Source organism: Bos grunniens, chromosome 10 (genome assembly GCF_055505025.1).
Source record: "Bos grunniens cultivar Pamir isolate PY7600 chromosome 10, Bosgru_T2T1.0, whole genome shotgun sequence".
Classification (NCBI taxonomy): Eukaryota; Metazoa; Chordata; class Mammalia; order Artiodactyla; family Bovidae; genus Bos; species Bos grunniens.
Genome location: NC_141174.1, coordinates 42492504 through 42507150, shown reverse-complemented (window position 1 = coordinate 42507150; position 14647 = coordinate 42492504). Strand labels below are relative to the sequence as shown.

The window sequence follows — 14647 nt, the reverse complement described above, 5'->3', positions numbered from 1 at the left end:
CAGATGCTGTTCAGGAAACACATCAAAGAGAGGGAAACCCAAGAATAGTCAGCCAAGTCCTATTCCATCCAGCAGGCAGGACAGAAGTCTGAGCTGGTACTTCCCCTGGAGCCCCATTCCCCTCCCACTGACACACATGACACACACAGACACACGTACAGAACCCTCCAGTTCAGTTCAGTCGCTCGGTTGTGTCCGACTTTGTGACCCCATGAACTGCAGCATGCCAGGCCTCCCTGTCCATCACCAACTCCCAGGTTCCTATTACAGTGGGAAGAATAGGGACGAGTACCTTGTAAGACAGTTTGTGTGGAAGCAGCAAGGTGGAGTCCAGACCATGCTTAGGTGACATGGATGATGCCTTTGGTGCATGTTTATAAGGGGAGATATGATGGGGAACTCCTCGTACCAAAAGTCATGCATTGGGAGAGGATGCTGAAAAGTTTTGTAAGGAACTTTTACTGATATGTGGAAGGCAGCAAATTGTTGATTTATTCTTTCTCAATGAGAATTGCCTGCATTATTTTAAAAACTTAACTCCAAACTTTGATTTTATAGAGAAAACCACGTAATTAATGAAGAAATAAAACTCCTAAGACAGCGACAGGAAAAAGTTGACAAGGAGTTTCATAGGTTTGTTTCTTATTCAACTTGTAGTGCTTAAAAAATATTTTAATTGAATAACTGTGTTATGTAAACCACAGTGGGTTTAATATGTAAAAATTCACTAACTGGAATATCTGCTGAAGTTTTCTACTCAATAGTTCATCTGGATTAGCACTATTTTATCCATATAATCACTTACTCTGCTAATTTAATTAATTGCTAAATATTATCATCATCTCCTTTTATTCCACCAGGCATAGGACTTAAGCTGAGGGCCTTTTAAAGATCCATAACCATGCCTTGCCCTACAGAAGATGTGAACTATAGAAAAACAACCTATTTACTTGGTCTCAGGCTAGTTCTTTGCCCCCTTTCTGCCCCTGCTGCTTCCCCTATACATACAAACATTGTACCCCCTGAAACAAAGAAAGTTGGGCACATGTGTTTATTTCATAAATGAGGGTATAAAAAAGAAAACTATAAGGCATTGGGACTAACCCACTTCTTCTTCCAGTATATCCACATAAGCAAGGATAAATGTCCAATGAGTACAGCACTTCAAATAAACCACAATTTTCTTCCAGTCATACTGCCATACTTCTGACTGCTATTTTGCAACTTGTAAACCAGGTCTCCCAGTCACATGAGAAAATTCAGCTCATTATTTTAAAACCTTAGTTCACTTTTCACCAAAAATTTTATCATCCAGCTTTCACCTTTACAACACACAAATTATAAGATCTTATTTCCAGGTTCCCAAAAATGAGATCTATAGAGGATAGGATTTCTAACCACTCAGGATATGCAGAAGAATGTAGAGCAATTTTCAGAGCAACTCACAAGAAGCACTCAAATATGTGTTATGCAATGGCACACTGCTGGAGAATGTGAAGGGGGAAATACTCAGATGGATATCTTACTCCAGTGAGTCTGTTAAATTTACAGGCAGAGTGTTCAAGTTTCCATCTGTAGTCTTCAAAAAAAGATACTCATGGAAAGGAAAGACAAAGATGGGAGATTAGGTAGTGGTGATGGTTGCAAAACTTTGCAAATATACTAAAACCCACTGAATTGTATACTTTAAAAGGATGGATTTTAGGGTATGAGATATATCAACAAAGCTGTTATTTAAAAATAAGAAGAGAGGGACTGTAAGTTAAAAGTGGGTTGACGATGGATTGATTTTTAACAAAGCAAGATGAACAAGTCTCAGAATGACTTGCAGTCAAAGACTCTAAGAGAGTATTACTGAAAAAAGGGCACCAGGGATATTTTGGAGTGTATTTAAATAGTGCTATGAAGGAGAGACCCAAAACAACCATAAGAGCCAGAAGAAGAAAAGCAGGAAAGGAGAGCCCAAGAGGGTAATAAATGAGGAGAAAACCCAGGCTGAGAGGATAAAATTGGCAGAGACAAAGTAGAGAATGAGTGAGGGAGCATTTGTCAGTCAGAGAACACTAATGCAAGAGACCTCTAAGAAGCAGCCTTACTGCATGCTCTCAGGGAACCCTAGACTAAATGCTGAAGAAACGTAGAGCAGGCCTTATGAGGGGTTGGCTAATCCAAGCTTCATGCTTAAGCAAAGTGTGTTTGGAATTTTTAGAAAATTTTACTTCCTACAGATTTCACAGTATAATTTTTAAATGTTTCACTTGAAAATTGCCACTGAAATTAATATCCTTCCCTTTTCATTTTCTTTCTCTTGCCTATGTTTTTCTTCCTAATGTCTATCCCTGGTCCCAAGTTCCTATCCTTACTTGCTTGGCCTGCCTGTGCTCCTGTCTTCATCCATAATCTCTGGAAAGGTTCCTGCTGCCTCTTCAATTCAGTTATTTAACTCCTTCATAAATATTTCTTGAATGGAGTAGTTGGTGGCCGAGATCATGATAGATTCCTGGATCCCCACCCTCAGTGAGCTTACGGTTTAGTAAGCACTCTCACCCTCCATCCTTTTACATCTCTCTCTCCCCTGCCAAGATCCTTCCCAGACCAGTTCCTCTTACTCTTCCCTCCCCAGTGGCTCATCCTGCAATCCCCACTGGAGCACAGCGAGTGGAGTCAGTGAAGGGAATACTGTGCGGACCCTCTCACTGAAGAGGGTGTTTCACTGCTGGGATGCAGTGTCACACGGTGATTACAATGGAGGGCTCTAGTCTCACTGCTTGGGTACAAATCCTCTATTACTTGCTAGCTGAAGGACTGTGGACAGGTCACTTAACCTATCTAAGCCTCTTTCCTCATCTATAATACAGGATAATAGTAGAACTTACTTCCTAGGATTATTGTCAGAGTAATTGAATTAATATATGCAAAGTGGTAGATGCTAGCATATTAAACCCTGTAGATGCTGGCTCTTAGTTGGTGTCAGTATTAAAACAATTAATTTGCTCACCAGTTGTCTTGTTTTCACGATTAGACTCCAAGCAAAGGCTACCAAGAAACCCTATGAAGTTAAGAGTGATTTTGAGAATTTCCTCCATCAACTGGTAAGTTGTTTGTTTGTTTGTTTGTTTGTTTCTGAAAATAATTGAGAATTCTCTCTTTAGCTTCTCTTATGAAGACTGGAATATACTTAATAAGCAATATATCATTTTCACGTCCAGGTTACAGTAGCAGGATAGAATACATTCTTGTTATTTAATCATCCACATGTACATTTAGTATAATCTCTGTCTCATGATTTGTGACAAGCTCATGCTCACTCATCCCCATCTTCGCTTCTGACCAGAAGCATTTTATACAACTGAAAACCTCCAAATGGGCAGTCAGAATTTTTATTTCCCAGTAATAATTCAACAAAAATATATTGGATTCCTATGTTAGATGAATGACCCTTGCCCTCAATTAACAGGAATATAAGAAATGCTGCTGCTGCTAAGTCGCTTCAGTCATGTCCGACTCTGTGCGACCCCAAAGACGGCAGCCCACCAGGCTCCCCTGTCCCTGGGATTCTCCAGGCAAGAACACTGGAGTGGGTTGCCATTGCCTTCTCCAATGCATGAAAGTGAAAAGTGAAAGTGAAGTCACTCAGTCGTGTCCAACTCTTAGCGACCCCATGGACTGCAGCCTACCAGGCTCCTCTGCCCATGGGATTTTCCAGGCAAGAGGACTGGAGTGGGGTGCCATTGCCTTCTCCGACATAAGAAATGATAAGGCTCTAAATAGGACTCAAGTATAAGAAGGAAAGAAAAGGCAGGCGTTTTCTTTGTTCCCTTCCCTTCTCTTCCTCCTCAACTTACAGGCAATCCTGTTAAAGCTAAAGGTCCTTCTTCCCTTCCAACAAGAAAGAACATGTAGAGAACAGTGTACAATAAATCTGAAGGTTGGACATTCTGAGGTCAGGAATAAGAGAGAGCTTTTCATTTTCAGCGTGCCAGGCTTCCATGCAAAAATCTAGAGCAATCCTCATTGGCTATTGCTGTAATGTCAAAAACAGATCAAAGAAAGTCCAATGAAGCAGAAAGGTAACAAAGGAGTACATGTGTGCTAAGTTGCTTCAGTCGTGTCCAACTCTTTGCAACCCTATGGACTGTAGCCCTCCAGGCTCCTCTGTTCATGGGATTCTCCAGGCAAGAATACTGGAGTGGGTTGCCCTGCCCTCCTCCAAGGGCTCTTCCTGACCTACAGATCCAACCGGAGTCTCTTGCATCTCCTGCACTGTTGGGGTGTTATATATTAAACAAATAGAACAATTCTTTCACGCACAAAAAATTATTCCTCCCATTATTTCATGATCTCTCTTGACTACTACTGCTAAAGACACAGGTACAGAGAAATATTTATTTAGTATAAGAAAATTGTGGAAGTAAGCTGGTAAAGAGCAAACGACCTCAGGTGGTTAACAGTAAATGGCTTGAATATTAGGGAAACTACATGAGCTGTGGAAAGCATAGCACACTGGAGAGTCTGTGCCTCAGCTAAACATGGCCGCTACTTCCTCATGTAGGTCACTGTGACTCCGCAGGAATGGAGACCAAAGTGTTATCAGATCTTTTACCATTTGCAATCCAGCTGCTGCTGCTGCTGCTGCCATGTCACTTCAGTCGTGTCTGACTCTGTGAGACCCCACAGACGGCAGCCCACCAGGCTCCTCTGTCACTGGAATTCTCCAGGCAAGAGCACTGGAGTGGGTTGCCATTTCCTTCTTCAATGCATGCATACATGCTAAGTCACTTCAGTCATGTCCGACTCTGTGCAACCTTATGGACAACAGCCCACCAGGCTCCTCCATCCACAGGATTCTCCAGGCAAGAATACTAGAGTGGGCCAGATTCTTCAGTAAAATTCCTGTTTAGGACTCGAGTTTTTAAATACCCTGGAGGTCAAACTATATAAATCTGTAGATCAGACACAGCCTGTGGGCTGCTGGTTTGCAATACCTGGTCTACCTGCTGAACACGGAGCTCTTCAAAATCTGGTTCCAACCAATATCACCGATCTTATTCTCCACTACATCCATCCCAAGGCAAACCCTTCACTCCCACCAAGTCTTCTGAACATATGGTGCTTATCCATAATCATATACTTTGATCATCTGCATTGCCTATTCCCCAGCTTTCAAATTCTATTCATCCTTTAAGAAAGAAAGAAAGTCTTCCCTCCTGGCTTCCCTTCCCTTGGGCTTCCCTGGTGGCTCAGAGGGTAAAGAGTCTGCCAAGACCCAGGTTTGATCCCTGGGTTGAGAAGATCTCCTGGAGAAGGAAATGGCAACCCAGTCCAGTATTCTTGCCTGGAGAATCCCCATGGACAGAGGAGCCTGGTGGGCTACAGTCCATGCAGACCTGAAGAGTTGGACACGACTGAGGGACTTCACTTTCTTTAGCCCTCTCCTTTCCACAAATGAGTTCAACATCTTTCATAATTTCTAGAATAACACTAGGAGATGGTTTCACTGGAAAAATATTTTTCTTCAAGCCAGACATCAAGATAAATACAGGAGTAGATTCAAGATTAGAATGGCTATGTCCTCTAAAGCAGAGTGTGCACAAGAAATGTTTACTTACCTATTTTATAAAGAAGGTTTCTCATGTGAAAAATTTAAATAGAATAGCAAAGCAAAAGCAAGTGCATTTTTTACAATAATTCGGGTATCTTCAAAGAATTATATATCAATCAACCACAGATCTTCTGTGGAAAAATGGAAAATTATTAAAGGATTATAATTTTAAATCAGTTTTTTAAATGCAAGCAAATTTGACTTAAGTTTTCTCAAGTATTTACCTTTCTGCTAAGAATAAAAATGTACCAAAATTTATTTTAGAATAATGGATTTCCTAGTGCTTGTATATGACTGCTGTTCTTTGAGAAATGTTACAACCAGTTTTGTCTCAGCTTCTCTGAAACTGAGATTCAAGAAGATGCCCAGTGTTTGAGCAAAACCAAGCTGAGAATAACAGAAAATTGTGATAAACTTATGGATAATTTATGCCAAATAACTGCTGTCCCTCAATTATCTGACTATGCCAGCAAAATGCTTTTTGGTCTAAATTGTGATATAATTCAGGGAGGCCTTCCTGTAGTCTATCTGGGGGACAGCCACTCATTAACCATAACCATGAGGCCAAACTTTCTGCCCATTTTGATAAACAGGCATCTACCAACAAGCCTACCCAATCCCAGAGCCCACTCTCAGCCTTTTCATACCTCGCCTGCATGCCTCACACCTGCCCTACATTGGTTCACATATACAAACAAGCCTTGCTCGACATACAGTGAAGGCTGCAAGGCGCAGATGGATTTTCCTAGAATAGTAAACCTGCATCCTGGACTCGAGTGGCATTTAAAAAAAGGAAGGATAGAGTGGGAATAAAGTAAATTCCATGAATAAATTGAATTATCTGAATTAATATTTGGATAATTATCTATTTCCATGTGCACAGAGATAAGAACTTGAAGTGTTTTTTTTTTGTTTTTTTTTTATCTAAAGTTTCTCTTTTATGATAGAGAAAGCTCAGGGCCAAAAGAATTGAAAGTAACTGTTTATATGATATCAAATGGTTAAAAAAATTAAATCAGCCTGGGATTTTCTTCCTGAATCCATTTTTTGAAAAAAATTTAAGTGATCTCCCTCAAGTTGATAACTGGGAGAATCTCACTTTCAAGTATACAATATCCAGAAAAATCTGTGAATCCTTAATAGTGTATTATTTTAATAGCGTTTTGAAGCTCTAACTGAGAGAGAATTTTTGGCATCACTGTCATCATCATCATCATCAACAGAAGACCCTGAGGAAGAAGAATGCCAGGAGAAACCAGAAGTAAATTGTATTTAAGAATGTATGTTTAATTCAGGTACAATCCATGAGGTACCAGTATCGATGGTCTTTTACCATGTGTCTTTAAAAATCTTGAAATCAATAAATCTAAGTAAATTATCTTAAGAGATCTCTATCCAAGCATAATCTTTGCTCTTATTGGTAGAAAACATATTTCAGGTGGAAAAATCATCTTTATGAAGCATGGGGAGATTTCAACCATTTCTTTGGAAATATATCTTGATAATAGCAACCATTTCTTCATAATACAAAACAGAAGGAGGATTAATTTACTGTGGCATAAGAAGTCCTGCCAGTCCCTAAATGTTCTAAATAGTTTCTTGGAGATTTTTTACATTGTTTAGGCCTCAAGGAAAACCAAAGCTCCACCTCCAGGTTTGGTAGCAAACAAACTCTGCTTCTCCGGCGCTAAGCTTCGGTTGCTCCTCTGGTAATAGGCTTCGTGCACATTTGCCAGGAAGCTGGACAGCTTCTCAGCAGGTACTATTGAAACTGTGCAGCCTCCCCATCCTGCTCCAGTAAGTCGTGATCCTTGAGCCCCAAATTTCCTAAAACAATGAGAGAAAAAATTAAAACCTGCAAATGAAAATAAGAGTTGATTTTCCTGGTGCTTCAGAACACTCCAAGAACTAAGGAGAGATTATGTGGTGTGCTTTGTTTTGTGGGTTTTTGTGGGGTTTTTTTTTTTCAGTGTTGTCAAACATTTTAGGACATTACAAAATTTGTACTATTATCAGAAGGTGATTTGAAATTTAATTGTATCTAAAACTAGCCCCAAGTTTTGGCTCTTTAGTAAAAATTAGTAGTACTCCTGTTTCATGAAGGCTGGCAATAACCCCCTGTAGTCTTGATTCCATAAAGCCAGCATTTGAAGAGTTATATAACAAGTCTTCAGGTGATCAAGAAGAGGGAGTAAAAAGAAAACAGGTAGTACACATAATCAACAGTATGAATCAGAAGGTTGCTCCATAAGAGGGCAAATCAAAATTTAAAGTGCAAGTCTTATACATACAAGTGAGAGCTTCCTCTGGTGGCTATTTAAGCTGCATTCAGTCACCTAGAACAGATAGCCTAGATTTGTGCTAAATGAATTTCTCAACAAAGAATGTTACTAAACTCTAAGTTAGTTTACCTGCTAATCTCTAAAGGGAAATTATGCAGACCTTTCCACAAGAGGGTAGTGGTTCAGCAGGTCCATCCCCATTTTCCCTGTGCCTTCAGGAGCTGGTTCTGATGACTGGACGCAGAATTTCTCATCTGAACAAAATGTGTGGTTGAGATGGAAATGACTATATAAGCCTCCGTGCAGCAAGAGGCAATTTTAGTGGCCATCAACCAAGCACAGTTTCAAACCTAAGATTTATACCAAAGTGAAAGGCCCTACACAAGTACAAAGATCACTCATCTTTAAAAGACGCAATTTATCCTGACAAGAACAGTTCACATGTGCTTCCAAATTCATCCTAATAAAATTTACTCCAAATTCATAGCAGATTAAGAATTTCATAATTAATTTAGCACAATTCTGTCCCCTTTTTCCATATAAATGAGCTACTTTATTTCCTGGAAAATATCAATAGAATATTACCCTTATTCTAGGACATGAGAATTATTGCACATCAGTAATTCATTTCCCCCTCAATGATTTTCTCAGTTGATTTCTTTTCATCATCTGTTATATTCATTAAAATATGTTTTTCATATGAAAGTAGATGTCTAGAGAAGAAAACAAAAATGCTTGCAAGCAAATAGATTATTCATCTCCTCCTGCCCCTCAAACATTCAGTTTATGGCCCAGTAGGTAAAAAGAGCCTAAACTGAAAAGTTTCACTTACCCTGAGATTCTAGTATTTATCTAGATTTCCTAGGCTGGCAAGGGGCTAGTTTGCAATTTGGTGGAATAAAAAAAACGTTGTCACACAGCCATATCAAACTATCTCTTCTTGTGGAAGATATTAAGAAAAACAGAGGTGTCACTGAAGTATCTCTGAAAGACACTAAATCTAAGCATCAAAGCCAGCATGGTATGGTTTAGAGAACAGTATGCCCTCTTATTTGATTTTCTAAGACCCAAACTATACCATTTTTCTGGACTCAAGTCAACCAAGTCTTTTATGGTCTTCAGTGAACTTCTAGGCATATTTTCTTACACTTTCTCATTTGAACAGTTTTTGAAAACTGTGGTCTCAAAATTGAATCTAAAGCAAACTGAAAGTGTTTCTAACTGGCTGCAAAACCCATAGGAATTGTGCCAGGGGGCCTATTTTCCTGACTCTCCTGCCAGTTTCCAGAGAGCAGACACTAGAAGTCTTTCTAGGTAAATCATTCACTTTTAAGTCTCCAGAGCTACTCTATCACCACCCTGCCTACTACAAATGAAAATGAACTAGATTGCATCAACCACATGGTTTGAAATCATCAGGGCTCAAATTTTCCCTGTTGAGAACGGTAAGTGCTATTATAAAGAGCCCTCTACCCGAGTCAGTGGCACTTGTGATCACAAACCAGGCGCTGCCCCAACAGCTAGTCAGCAGCCTGCCCAGTTATACACACTCACAAAGGCAGCGAGATACTGCCTGCAGTGTGCCCTGCTGGTATGTGGCCATAGAAATTGTATGAGACAGCCAGAGTTAGTAAACTAATAAGCTTTAAATCAAGAAAAAAGTTAGGTGAGCTAAGGGTGTTGAGTGAACTTTTCACAACTGCATTTTTTTCCTGGGAAACTAGTGAGACATTAAAAATACAGCTCCTGAGCTATGGCACATCAGAGAAGCAATACAAAGCCTAGGAAACCAAACCCCTAAAACCCCAAATATCACTTTGATGCTTGTGGTCAGTTGATTGGGACTAACAAGGAAGGTTTGGTCAAAACAACAGAAATATCCTCAGCCTTATAAGGCATGATCTACAAAACAAAGACTAGAGCAGATATAGATTATAAGGAATGTTCCCCTTTGACTCCTTTTATCACTAAAAAGTGTACTCCTATAATCAGCTTTCCAGACACCTAAGTATAGCCTGAATAAAATTTCCTACTTTTAAATGAACTGAGTTGACCATAAAGCACTGACTAAAGTAAGGCATGGATCAAAGGTGGCCTTGAGGGAGGAGGTGGGGAGAGATCCAGTAAGTCCCAACTTTGCCACAAACTGCAGAGGGAAAGCAAGGAATTGTGCCTTGTATTTTAATTCAATTTTATTTTAAGATATATATTGATATATTTTATAAATAGATATTAAGTTATTTCAGAAAATCTTGAATTCAGGGACAGGTTATTATCTAATTCCAGCCCAGCATAATTCCAGGCACTTGGGAGTTTCTAATAATTGTTAAAAACTTCAATTATGTGAAACAAAGTAAAATAATAAAGGAAAATGATACTTGCCCAATATAAAATAACTATCTTACAAAATGTAAATTGTAGGAAATGGCTAAATTTTAAATATATTGAGTAAAATAAAACAATTTGAAATAATTATATGTGTATTTTATATTTATATATATCATTCATAATGTACTCTTTTTCTGGAAAGACTTCTAGCTTCTGCTCTAAGTATAAAATTTTCTGATTAGAATCTCAGGAAAACACAGCTTCTAGAACAATTTCTATGATTTTTATTAGAAACACTTTCAGATTGCTTTTGATTCAAGAAACCATAGACTTCAGTGTTCAAATGAGAAAGTATAAGAAAATATAACCACATATCCATTTTATAAATTTAAGCCACAAAGCTCATAGAAGACCAGGCGGTTTGTCCTGCAAATGGCATACATATTGAGGGAGGGGAGTGCAGGAGCAGGGGGACAATAAATGGAGGACAGAAACCCAAAGAGAAGTGTGCCCCTAAGGCAGCTGAATGGCTCTCTTCCTTTTTCTTGACAGTGTTCAGATTAGCCCATAAGATCATGAGGAAAAGAGCACACACAGGTGGATTTACACTTCATTCTTCCCTACTCCCACCTGCTTAGGAAAATGGCTGCAAGAAGCTAAGCCACACAGCCAGCCATGGAATAAAGTTGTGGGAAGACTTCTGAGGAAGCCCGCAAATGAACTTCTGTAACCTTTGTTGGTCTTTTAAAACTTGTCATTTATCTTCCTTAGTAGCTTGGGCAATAACACTTCAGTGAGTCCTCTCTAATTTCAACAAGTATCAAAATGGAAATAAAAAATTAACTATTTTTTAAGTATTATATAGCCATTCTTTATTCTATATAATAATGAGCTGTCTCATATATAACTGACTTGGTTACAAAATTTATTTGTGTTCCTCAAGAAATCCCATTTTCTTAAAATTTACATTTAGTTCATTTACAAGAATCATTTTATAATTGGGCAAGCTTCATCTATTTTCTTCATTATTTCATATAATTGAGGTTTTCTAATTTAATTAAAAAAATAAGCAGTCTAACTGAATAAGTATAATTTCCTTCTCCCTCTCTGGCCCTTTCTTTGGATTTTAAACTGATTTTCTCTTGAAGAGCAGTAAAAGGCTCAGCTGAAACAAATTCAAGTATCTGTGATCTCTTCTATCCTTTTCCCCCACTTCTCTCCACTTGAGTCATTAAGCTATCCTATAGACGAGCTACCAGGAGACACCTAGCTCAGATCACATTAAGATTTGTAGATAGTGCCAAGTATTCTACATATCACATCCTTCATTCACTCAGTCAGTCAGCTGTCTTTTCAAGCCAAATAGTTTCCAAGCAGGCCTTCAGAAAAACTAACAGGATTTTAAGTCCCACAAGTGGACCAGGGAAGGTGATCTAAAGAGAGCCTTTGGCAGTGCTCCTCCTCAACTTCAGCTTCCCTCTTCCCTCTTCTGATCACCACAAGGCAACCAACCTTCTCAGGCTGCCCAGTCTTAGTCACAAATTGCCCGTTGGTGTTAACTTTTTTTAAGGAGACAGGGAATTATGGAGGTGGTGGTGGTTCTTATACAAAACAGTACTCTACCAGATGATAACTTTATGGGACCAGTGGCCCACACCAGGCCTTGCCAGGTCCTTCCCAGCACATCCCACACTTGCTTGCCCACCAAGATAGTCGTAAAGCTGCAGAAGGAACCAGGGCTTAAGAGTGTTGCCATTTTAATTCGGACCTTTTTCATTTACCATTTACTACTCTCCTATTGTCTTTTTCTCCTGTTTTAACCATTCTGTTTTACCACTATCTTGCATTCTTCTGCATTCCTCCCTTTTCGCCTCATACATCCACATAAAGCAAAGTGCCAGAGCTTTTGAAAATGGAGTTTAGACTACAGTTTCCTGTGGGACACAAATAGCCCTATGAAAAGTATGTGCTGACTTAGGAAGTCATGGCATTAATGACTACATCTACTTAATTCTCCCAGAGTATCCTCCTCTGAGGTTGCTCTGCTACTCAAGACCTTTAGTAACTAGCAATCAACTGGCATATTTGGAGAATATCACCTGCTGCCCACAGTTACAGCAAAGAGAAAATTAATTATTTAAGAAGCTAAGAGGACAGACAACTATTCTAGCCAATATTTCCAACATGCCAAAAGATAATCTTTCAATATGGGAAACTCAGTCCAAACAGTCCATATAGAATAAGAAAGTAATTTCGATACTTAGCAATTCCAAACAAAACAACCATAAAAAAGGGAGTGAGCTCCTTACACCAGACCCAACTGAAAATGAGTACAGCAGATGAAAATGGTCTAGACAGAGACAGTTTAGCTGCCATTAAGAAAAGGAGTGCTGCTGCTGCTGCTGCTAAGTCGCCTCAGTCGTGTCTGACTCTGTGCGACCCCATAGACGGCAGCCCGCCAGGCTCCCCCGTCCCTGAGATTCTCCAGGCAAGAACACTGGGGTGGGTTGCCATTTCCTTCTCCAATGTATGAAAGTGAAAAGTGAAGTCACTCAGTCATGTCCGACTCTGAGCGACCCCATGGACTGCAGCCTACCAGGCTCCTCCGCCCATGGGATTATTCAGGCAAGAGTACTGGAGTGGGGTGCCATTGCCTTCTCCGAAGAAGAGTTTCCAAAAGCAAATAAATGAAAAAGCAAAAGGCATGTTCTTCTGAACCCTTTTAAAACACAGCCACTAAATCTTCTACTAGAAGCACATTTTCAAAATATATATAGAGATCTATAGACTGCTAGAACAGAAAAATGTATTGGAGATCATAAAGCAAGGTGACAGTTCAAAGTCGCAAAGCTCAGAATGAAACAAGGCAGAGCTAGAACACATCCTTCCTAAATTCCAGCCCAGTTTTCATCCTTCTCCACACATTGCCCTTCCCTGCTCAACATGGCTTTGCTCCATGTTCAAATACTGCAACCTATAGAAAACCAGAGCCTCCATCATTAAAACTTTAATAAAAGAAAATAGGTTAAAGTCCCTCATTCAAATACATCTCAGCCTCCCTGGTGGCTCAGATGGTAGAGAATCTGCCTCCAATGTGGGAGACCCAGGTTCAATCCCTGGGTTGGGAAGATCCCCTGGAGAAGGGAATGACAATGCACTCCAGTATTCTTGCCTAGAAAATCCCATGGACAGAGGATCCTGGAGGGTGGGCTACAGTCCATGGGGTCACAAAGAGTCAGACATGACTGACTGACTAACACTTTCACTTTCAGTATAACCCAAGGAGAGAGAAACAGGTGTGGAAAAAAAAAAAAAAAAAAACACCTGGATGGGGAGCTAGGCTTTCCCAATGACTGATTATGTTACCTTGTTCCAATCTCTTACCCTCTTAGAACTCTCGTGGATCTCTAAGGCCTCTTCCTGCTTTCATATCTTATGGAACTAGATCATTCTGACCCAGAAATGTGAAGCCTGGTCCCCCAAAATATGGCTTTCACAGAAACAAGGACATTTTCTCTGGTCAAAAACCCAGAAGTCATCTTGATTCCTCACTTTCACCCATACAGCAATCTTCTTGACTCTTCCTTCAAGGCACATCTGGCATAAAATCAATTCACACTTCCATTGCCACCTTTTCCTACTCAGAGTCCTTCCAATGGCAAACAAGGTTCAGGGGTATGACTCCCCATGGCCTCTCCTGCTTCATCACCTGCAGCCCTCTCCTCCGATACTGCCCTCCGTGTGTACTGTTCCTCCTGGACTGTTCCTCACATGTGAAGCCACTGTTCTCATTTCTTCACTTCCTTCAGGTCTTTGCCCAACTGTCTCTTCAGAGAGACCTTCTTCAGCCAGTCAATATAAAGACTATCCACCCACCCCTAGGACTCTCCAGCCTTTCTATTTTTTTCATAACACTTATCAGTTCCACTCTATTTTTAGTTGTCATTTCCCTCTTTACCCATGTGAATGTATGCTGTATAAAGACAAGAGCTGGTTGACCATGCCAGAACAAGAAAGTCCCATTTGAGAATTCCAGGAGGCTGGCAAATACCCCTCCATTGCTGTTTCAGATGGGATCTGAGCTATCCTACTACCTTCTTAGCAAAGATGCTTCTGCTAAATTTCTGCAGAAATCATTCCACTTCCTGTTACTTCCAGAACTGAACAATATCTGCCCTTGATAGTTTCAGAAGAGAGTACTTTCAATGAAACAAGCTCTGAAAGCCTTTTTGGCAGATAGTGAGGAAACCCTGGCAGAGTGAATTTCAGCAATTTGTTGTGTTCAAGTCTCTCAACAAGTTGGGTTACACATGCCATTTACAATCACTGGAGCTACTTGGTTTAAACTTTTCAGACTGGGTGTGTGGCAATGAGTGAGGCAAGCCGCAGGCGCCAAGTGGTTAATTATATTTTCATTGCTAATTGCAGGCAGCTC

At 40.0% G+C, this 14647-nt stretch overlaps 2 protein-coding genes across 6 annotated transcripts in view; one reads left to right on the top strand and one right to left on the bottom strand.

Moving 5' to 3' along the window:
- FAM227B (family with sequence similarity 227 member B) overlaps positions 1-6986 on the top strand; it is a 212654-nt gene extending 205668 nt beyond the window's left edge. Inside the window, exons 15-17 of the mRNA XM_086320840.1 lie at positions 559-633; positions 3023-3092; positions 6762-6986. Of these exons, the coding sequence (XP_086176966.1) occupies positions 559-633; positions 3023-3092; positions 6762-6878 (262 nt within the window). The 3' untranslated portion in view covers positions 6879-6986. The remainder of the gene's footprint in view (positions 1-558; positions 634-3022; positions 3093-6761) is intronic.
- Positions 6869-14647, bottom strand: part of GALK2 (galactokinase 2) — a 154818-nt gene continuing 147039 nt past the window's right edge. For all 5 annotated transcript variants that reach the window (XM_086320815.1, XM_086320816.1, XM_086320817.1 and 2 more), the window contains one exon: positions 6869-7429. In XM_086320815.1, the coding sequence (XP_086176941.1) occupies positions 7222-7429 (208 nt within the window). In that variant the 3' untranslated portion in view covers positions 6869-7221. The remainder of the gene's footprint in view (positions 7430-14647) is intronic.